Genomic DNA, 9,040 nt, shown 5'->3' with positions numbered 1-9,040 from the left:
TATTCCTTCTCCGTCAGACCCCTGCCTCTTCCCTCCTGCCCCCCTTATCAGGTGACCTGCCCCCCTTTTGCAGAGGAGATGATGTCCTTGGGGGCACTTCATTAGGGTAGGGCTCAGGGCTTTGCCCGTGCCCATTCTCTGACCGTCTCTGTTTACATGTGTGTAGGGAGGGTCCCTGAAGATCCGTAAGTCAAGGGCCTGGTCAAGAGATGTGGCCCTAGATCAGTCCTGACTCTAACATCCTAATTGTTCTGCTTTTTCATTCTTAAGAGGCACTGATCGTTGCTTAAACTGCAAAGGGATTGGTGAATATGAAGGGCGCAGACATATTCCTCACCACTGAACGTTTTCTTTAATCTCTATGTCTGAGAGTTTCCAAAACCTCCCACGGCCCACAGCCCCTTCTGTCCTGAGCTCTTTCCTGCTAGACTCTGACTAACTCCCGGAAGGCTTCTCAGAGCATTGGATGCCAATGTCCACTCCCACCCGACTGCCTGTGGTCTGCACAGAGGACCCCTGTGTGCAGTTTGGTAATCCATTCCTTGGATGACACTCAGTAGCACTCGCCTTTCCGTGGCTTGATGGTCACCAGCCTGCTGGTAAAACTTTTGTGACTACTGTTGACGTTACAGTAATAGTCCCCAGCGTCTCTGTCTGTCACCATGGAGATCTTGAATTCCGCTTCTGAGGATGTGTGAATCTTCGTTTCCTTCCCCAGCTTGACTTTATACCAGGAGAACGTGATGGACCCCGGGAGCCTGTCTACTGAGCAGATGAGCGTCAACTTCTGCCCTTCAAACACTGGTCCTAAGGCTGGGTCAGTGCGAATTTTGACCTTGACAGTAATTCCTAATAAATTAAAAAAAATGTATAGACGTGAGCCTCGTGGCAGTGGGGTGCTCGTGGACAGAGGAGAGTCACAGGCTGGAAATGGCAGAATCCGCTGATTCCCTATATGAGGTTAGCCTGGAGTGGAGTTACCTTGTCCTTGGGAACAGGGAGACGGTTGGAGAGGCTGTGGTCCCTGCTTGGCTAGGGAGGTCCTCTACTTCCTAATGTTCTTGTGGAGAGTCCAGCCTAGGAATAGAGTTAGCCCCGTCTTCTATCCTGCTCTCATGCCCACCCACACCTTGATAGAACATGGTCAGTCATCCCAGAGGTGATATCTGCTGCCCAAACAGCTGAGTAAAATGACCAGGGTGTGCAGGGGGCAGGGAGACTTGGCATCAAAGGAGACTGTCCTGGGGATTCAGTGACAGCAACAGCTAATTGGAAAGGAACACTGTTGACGTGTTTAGTAGGCTTGCCCTGGAGCACACCCTTCTTAACCTGTGTAGCATGTGACACAGAAGGTCAAAGGATTGGGACCCCGGACAGTCCCGTCTAGTAGGCTCATCTGTGATGGGCTTTTGGTCGTGATGTTGGCTTAGGGCAGTGCTTTTTGAGTTATCCTCAGGGCTTTAAGAACAAAGGAAGATCATTAAACTGAAGGGGAGAAGAACCCGAGGCTGGGGGAAAACTTTGTCAGGAATTATTGCGTTTTAACTATTGGACCATAAATCCCCTCTCCACCTTTGCTGGACTGTTTGTCCTTAAGCTAGTGACCCTAAAAAATTCTGCTTCCTGGAACTGCAAGATTAATAGGATTTAGTCAGTTTAGAAGAAAGTATCATTGAACTTTTGTTTTTCTTAGGAACAGGGATGAATTTACGGGAAATGCTATCACTTTCCTTCCCGGCTCACTCAGGAATTTGGGCACCACAGGCCACGTGTCCCTTCCTAATGCTTAAATATATTTTCCATGAGACAGACCAAATTTCATAAAGGGAACCATTGGGCCATTGGATGAGAGTCATGCTTGAAAATGTCTACAATTTTAGAAACTTGGGGAAAAATGAAAATGGCACACCACCATTCCCAGGGACATGAAATTGGAACCGTTTATTCCCCAACCTTTTGTCCTTGGATTTCCCTGTCTTTCCGCACTCTGCTCCAGGCACCTAGTGTTCCAAGTCTGTCCATTTGGCTGAGCAGAGTCCAGGCAGCCCAGCCATGGCTCATGACTATAGACCGAGCAGGAAACACAGGGCATCAGGGAAGAGAGTTTTCAGAGAAGAAAAGAGTCGTATCTAAAGGCAGCGAAAGAAAAATGAGCCCTGTCTCTCTTCCTGGACTTTTTTTTTTCTCTAAACTCTTCTAAGATGTCCACAAGAGTTGAGGTCTCTTCTGTCACACAGCTCCCATTCTCACACGTGGAAGAAGCACGTTCCACACGAACCAAACTGATGTGCGATTGCACACAACTCTCCCAGTCCCGTCCCCTGTCCATCCCAGGACCCACTGAGACTCACCCCTCACAGGGATGGAGATCTTCCAACTCTCTTTCAGAACGTGGGAATTCACTCTCTTTGCCTGGCACCAGTAGGACCCTGAGTCCTCTGTCCCCAGGGCGGGAATCCGGAGCTCTGGGGAGCTGCTCCAGCCTGACCCCAGAACCTGACCGTCTCTGAAGAAGCAGAACTGGAGCTGGACATGTGACCTCTCTGGAGGGAGCTGAGTCTGACAGGTCAGGGTCACTGGACTTCCCTCCGTGGGCTCAGAGGAGCTGCTGCTCAGCTCGGGACGTGGAAACAGCACTAGAAAGAAAGATCACAGCAGTCCCCAGAAGAGTGAGGCTTGGAAAGGCACCGGAGGGAAAAGTGCCTCTGTGGCACCAGCATTTCTGAGTTCTGCCGTCCATCAGCACAAACAGCACAGTCGCACTTTCTCTCACGGGCACCCCAGCCCACCCTCTTCTTCCTAGTCTACCTCTGCAACCTCAGGTGCCCTCCTTCTCACCAGCCCACTCACAAAACAATGAAAGCCTTACTTCGGACTTGGATGCTGACTCTATTGGAAGAAGCTGTACAGCACGTGTGCATATAGCCACCACAGTGATAGTGACCATTGTGCGCCAGATCGGCATCATCAATGTGCAGATCAGAACTATTATTAGGTAATATCAGGCGTTCACCGTTCTTAAAAAATGCTACAGTATTCAGTTCCATTTTTGCTTGTGTCCGACACCTTAGAAGCACGGAGTCTCCTTCGAACACATAAGGTGGACCCTGGAGGATCAGTGGAGCTGGAGGAAAAATAAGACCAGTTATTTGGTTCATCCCACTGTTTCCTCTTTCTTTTCATTATTATTCCAAGGATTCTTAAAATACTTATCACTTCCCCCCTGGATTTTAAAACGAACATATGCAATTGAGAAAAGCTGGAAAGTAGAAATGTAAGTAAAAAGTATCTACCATCTCGCTGCCCAGAGATGCTTCCAATTGTTTTTCTTCCGTATTCAAATATGTGAGCGTCTCTGTGTATTTTTTTTCTCCTTTATCGAATTGAAATAATATTTATATATTTGATAAATTGCCTTTTATTTACTATGTCAGAATATTTTCCCTCATTACTGAGCTTGATTTTCAATGGGTGACAGTTTTCTTTTAGGGGCAGCATTGTAATTCATTTAATGAATCTTCGTCTCTTGGTCACTTAGGGTCTTTCATTTTGGGGGATGTTTATTTATGATCCCTTTAATAGGTAAATGTTTAAGAGGGAAATTGTTATGTTACTACACTGTTTCCTTTTTCACTAAATTAAAGGACATTGTAACTGGGATGATATGACTTCAACTTTATAACAGGTGGTCTTAGGACAAACAGGAAATTCTTCATCTATAGCTATAAATGTGACAAATCATTATGCCACTTGTTATTTCAAGTAAGTAATATGGCTTAAAACTACACACCTTAATGTATAGGAACTGTTCAAGTGAATTTCAACCCAAATTTCCTTTCACCTGAGCAGCTTATAAAACATACTAATTCTTGGACTGCACTCCCATAAGTTGTTTCTTTTGAAATACTGAGGAATAAACCCAGATCCCTGTACATTCTAGATAAGCACTCTACCACTGAGCAACATCCTCAGCACTTTTAAATTTTATTTTGGGACAGGATCTTGCTAAGTTTCCCAGACTGGCCTTGAATTTATGACCTTCCTGCCTCATTCTTCCAAGTAGCTGTGATTGCAGGCATGGGCCCCTGTGCCCTGCAAGTCTACACATATTGATTCAGTAAATATAAGGTAGGGCCTGAGTATGATTAAAGACCTTCCCAGACCCCAGCATGGTGGTGCATGCCTGTAATCCCAGTGGCTCTGGAGGCTGAGGCAGGAGGACTGAGGGTTCAAAGCCAGTCCTGGCAATGGTGAGGTGCTAAGCCACTCAGTGAGGCCCTGTCTCTAAATAAAATACAAAATAGAGCTGAGGATGTGGCTCAGTGGTCTAATGCCCCTGAATTCAATTCTCAGTACCCACTCCCTACGAAAACAAAGCAAAACAACACCAAAAAAAACCCCAAGCCCAAAACCTTCCCAGGCTTTCTGACTGAGGTCAAATTTTGAAAACCACAGGGTTAGCTGGGCATGGTGGTGTATGTCTGTAATCTCGGTGAATCAAGAGACCAAGGCAGGGGGAATGCAAGTTCAAGCCAGCCAGAGCAATTCAGCAAGACACTGTCTCCAAATTAAAAAAAAAAAAAAGGGATGGGGACGTGGCTCAATAGTAGAGGGCCCTGGATTCCATTCCCTCATACCCCAAACAAACAACCCCCCCACAAAACCATGAAACTACAACACCCCCTTTCCACACCCTGCCTGGGTGTGAAGACCTTAATTCACTCTGAAGAAATGGTAGTGTCAGGGTCATCCATAACCTTTAGCTGTTATGTGGCAATGATATCCTTCTGGATACACTACTCGGAGTCTCGGCCCATTGGGCTACATGAATTTTATCTGGATAGTATCAATTTTCTTAATTTTTAGGTTCAAACTTAAGAAGCTAATTCTGTTCCCTGTGTGGTTACACACAGAGCCTGTGAACACGCTCCTTGTTTTACTATAATGTGGATCAAAAATGTCCATTCAAGAGCCGACCCAAGTGAATGGTGTCAGCAGCCTGAGAGAAAATGGTCTGAAATAACTTCTAAGGTTTTTATTTCTTTCACTTCTGTCTCACCTGTAGAGAATTCCAAGTGCACAGGGTCGCTCACAGGCAAGTCATCAGCCTGGCATCTGTAGTCTCCAGAGTCACGAACCCTTAGGGTGCTTTTCGGGGTTCTTCTTAATTCTTTTTCCTTAAAGTACCATTTTGTTGTCCATGGGGAGTGGGAACTAGATCCTTTGCAGGTCAGATCCATGCTCTCTCCTTGGAAGAAAACGGTCCATGGAAATTGAAGGGAAATTATGGATTTGGATGGAGTTACTGAGGAGGAAGAGAGAGTAGCAAAGAACAGTATGAATTCAAGAGGATTCACTGCAATGTCTGTGGGTAGTTACCTGTGGTGGAAGTGGGTCATGGGAAAATGACCCTCACCCCTGTCATCACATTCCTGAATGTGTGTGTGCGTGTGCAAACACACACACACACACACACATACACACACACACACACACACACACCACCCCACAGGTTTAGAGACATTAATTCACTTTGAAGAAATTGTAGTGTTTGTGTCTGTAGCCTTTAGCTGTTATGTGACAATTACATCCTCTGGATATGCTACTTGGAGTCACTGCCCGATGGGCTGAATGAGTTTTATGTAGATAATTTCATTTGTCTTAATCTTAAATTCAAAACTCAGCTAATTCCCGTTCCCTATCTGATTACAGGCAGAGCTTACACAGGCATTGTTAAAATCACAATTTTGCACTTTTCCTAAAAGAATAGATAATTCTATCGAGGGTTTTTTGCTACCGAGAAAAGCTTAAGAGATCAAGTTGCCTAACAGCTTCGTTTTATAAATGATAACTCAAATGTCCAGAAAACCCCCAGCATAGCTAATTATGGAAGGACAAGAAATGGATAAATTATCTATTGGGATCCAGAGGTGACCTAGGGTGCAGTTGAAGCAGCTGATTTGGGAGGAGGAGAGGAAACGTGGGGAGTTCTTGCTATTCATGGATTCTCAGATAGCCAAGACACCCCCTGGCCCCAAGAGGGATGAGTCACAACTAGAGTAAACGTTGATACAGGCGGTCTGCCTTCAGCCCTGGCCTGGTCCCCACACATTTCCTGGAGGACGGACTTCCAGAGCTGTGGAGGTTAGGGTGTTCCTGCTGGCATCTCACAGTGGGATGTTTTCAGAGGATCTCTCCTGGCTGGCTGACTAGAGAAGAGCCTACCCCCAGCCCTGCACGGTGACCACGGAGTGGAAGGAGTGCCTCGTGGATAAGTGGGGTCCAGCTCTAGTAGGAATAAATTCAGGGCCCAGCCGAGGTCAGTGACTGGATCTAACACTTCACCCAGGGAGGGGCAGAGGGTGACCATGAAGATATGCTAACCCTTGCGCAATGCCAAGAGACCGGGTGTCATTTTCACATCTTTGCCGGCCTTGGCAAAGAAATGGAAAATAGGAGGGGTTTTTAGGCAAATGTTTTATGTTAGAGAGACACGCTTATCCAGACACACTGAGGAGCAAAAGAGAGAACTCACCAAGTTGTTCACTGACAGGAGCTGCAATAAATGAATAAACACATAAGTAAGTAAATAAATAAATAAACAATAAAAATAAAGAGCCAGAGATGAGCACAGAGCATGGATTCTTCAGTTTTTCAAGGATAATACCTTTCCCCAATCCATTTATTATTTCTTCCATTAAAAGAAAATTATGTCTAAAATATTGTTATCTTTCAAACGTCTTCACATACAACATAGTGCTTAGACGTCTAACATAAATTTAAAAACGGTATCTGAGACTATCACGCTAGTGACGTAAGCCAATCCCCCAAACCATAGGCCAGGTGTTCCCTGTGATATGAGGGTGCACATGAAGGGAGGAGGGTAGGGAAGAATAGAAATACTTTGGACTAGACAAGGGGGAATGAAGGGAAGGGAGGGGGTCGGAATAGGAAAGACAGGACAATGAATCAACCGGGTGTCACTTTCCTATGTGCGTATATGATTTCACAACCGATGTAATTCTAAGTCACGCACAACCAGAAGAATGAGAAGTTATACTCCATATATGCATAATATGTCAAAATAACATTCTACTCTCATGCATAACTAATAAGAGCAAATAAAAATGGTATCTTCTAGCAAAACGTTGAGCAGTGGGAGAAACAGCATCGTGATGCCGGGTGATATAACCCAGGGTCTAAGTACAACAACAGAATTACACAGGAGGTATTGGAGGATGGAAGGCTACCCAGCCCGGTGCGGAGTGTGTGTGTGTGTGTGTGTGTGTGTGTGTGTGTGTGTGTGTGTGTGTTGAAGAGGGTGAGTGGATCATGGAAGCGCCTGGAGGAGGAGAAAACTATGAATGAGAATCAGCCAGGGGAGGGTTAGTGTTTGTGTGTGGCAACAGATGGTGGGAAGAGTAATCAAAACAGGAAGGGCGCAGGAGTGAAGAGCGACACTGGTACAGGAGTTGTGGGGTAGTTGGGGAGGGACGGGGTGGTGGTGTCTGGAAGGCACCACGGGGAAAATGAGATGAAAAAGGGATGCAGGGCCTGAGAAGGCAGGTCCATTTTTATGATAGAAGCCACGGGGAGCCATGGAAAGTTTTCAAGGAGGATTGTGACAAGGTTAGAATTGGACACTTAGATGGAGCACTCTGACAGAGAGTACCCTTTGATGGGACAAGATGTGCAGCACCTTAGAAGGCAGGGCGAGAGTGCTGATGTTCAATGTTGCCAGATTGCTTATCCAGTAAGGGACCTTTCTCTTGATTATTCAAGATTTTACAGGCCAGAAAGCTTAGCAGCTAATAGGTGACAGTATGGCGTTTTGAACCCAAAGTGCATGCCCCTCGCCATTCTCCTGTCCTTTCCCTCCACGTGGTGCCACACCAGGAAGTGCTTCTGTCTCTGGAACATTCCAGCATCCCACGTACCTTCTAGCTGTAGGGTCCTCTTTTCCTCCATCATATCCACTCTGTCCCTCCTGCCTCCGCCTCCTCGTCCTGCTGTCCCTCTGAGTCTCATGAAGTCTTTATCAGCATTTGTTGGGTAGTTTATTATCGCCTGCACCATCAGTTGGAAACTCTGCCTCCACAATGATTTCACTGGGATCCTGTTCCAGAGCTATTTCTTGCACACTGGTTACGCTGGGAGCCCGTCTAAAGCTGAGCTTCCTGAGCTAAGAAATGGTACCTCCCATGTCCTCTCATCATTCCCCAGTACCTGGGATAGTGCTATCCATAGACAATAACTGAAATTTTGTTTTTCCAAACAAATCTATAAACATTTAATTCTGACCTTTAAACCTTGGCAAAAAAAAAAACCAAAAACTAGCCACTTCGTAGCTATGACTTCACAGAGACTTATGCACACGCACAATGAGAATGTCATGTGTCTGAAGTTTTGTCTACCCCTGTCCCTATTGTGTTCTTAATCTGTCAATCACTGCTGTGACTTGCCCTCTCATGCCCAGCACCAGGATCTGACCTTGTCATACAAGGAACAAATGCATCTCCTTTGCAGAAAGAGGGTAGACTGTTCCCAGAATCAAACACTAAGAACAAGCAGACACAACATATCTTTCTAAGGCTTCATGAAGTGTCTGTTAAAGAGAAATGTAAGTGAAACCTTCATAGAGCGCTATGGGCTTCTTCTCTGTAAGATTGAAGGAATTGTTTTCCACCCGTGACCACTTTCTTTGAATTCACTAGAGGAAACCCTGAGCTGTACAGTAAAACATTAAAATACAGTATCTTTATGTGGGAAAGACTGAGCAGGTGCTGGGCTCCAAGAAGGGGCCAGGGCCAGGTGGAGAGAGGAGCTCCCCAGACCCCAACCCAGGCTCATGTTGAGTCATCTACTCACCCAGGACCAGTAGAGTCACCCACAGCAGCATGAAGACCGGAACCACCAAGACCTGAGACCCAAAGACAAGTCTTCTCATAAAAGCAGGTTTGGTCTTGATCTTACAGTCAGCACACTGTTCACATCGGCCTCAAGTAGCACATCTGAGAACATGCTTTTTTGAAAAGAGCAA

At 45.9% G+C, this 9,040-nt stretch overlaps 1 protein-coding gene across 1 annotated transcript; it reads right to left on the bottom strand.

Annotated features, from left to right (window-relative positions):
- Positions 1-327: 327 nt before the first annotated feature.
- On the bottom strand, positions 328-9,008 carry LOC144368414 (Fc receptor-like protein 5). The gene is made up of 6 exons (XM_078027251.1): positions 8,869-9,008; positions 6,536-6,556; positions 5,060-5,305; positions 2,870-3,124; positions 2,352-2,636; positions 328-849 (listed from the first exon to the last, which is right to left on the bottom strand). The coding sequence occupies exons 1-6, from the start codon at positions 8,945-8,947 to the stop codon at positions 554-556; spliced, it is 1,182 nt and encodes a 393-aa protein (XP_077883377.1). The 5' UTR covers positions 8,948-9,008; the 3' UTR covers positions 328-553.
- Positions 9,009-9,040: the final 32 nt, after the last annotated feature.

The sequence above is a fragment of the Ictidomys tridecemlineatus genome, chromosome 11, assembly GCF_052094955.1.
Source record: "Ictidomys tridecemlineatus isolate mIctTri1 chromosome 11, mIctTri1.hap1, whole genome shotgun sequence".
Taxonomy (NCBI): domain Eukaryota; kingdom Metazoa; phylum Chordata; class Mammalia; order Rodentia; family Sciuridae; genus Ictidomys; species Ictidomys tridecemlineatus.
This window is presented reverse-complemented; position numbering and strand designations above follow the sequence as displayed.

Coding starts and splice junctions, on each gene's coding strand:
- LOC144368414 (XM_078027251.1), bottom strand. CDS start 8,947: ATGAGAAGACTTGTCTTTGGGTCTCAGGTCTTGGTGGTTCCGGTCTTC. Junction 3,125..5,059: donor GCACTTGGAATTCTCTACAG/GTGAGACAGAAG, acceptor TTTTTCCTCCAG/CTCCACTGATCCTCCAGGGT. Junction 850..2,351: donor GATCTCCATCCCTGTGAGGG/GTGAGTCTCAGT, acceptor TTAATTTATTAG/GAATTACTGTCAAGGTCAAA.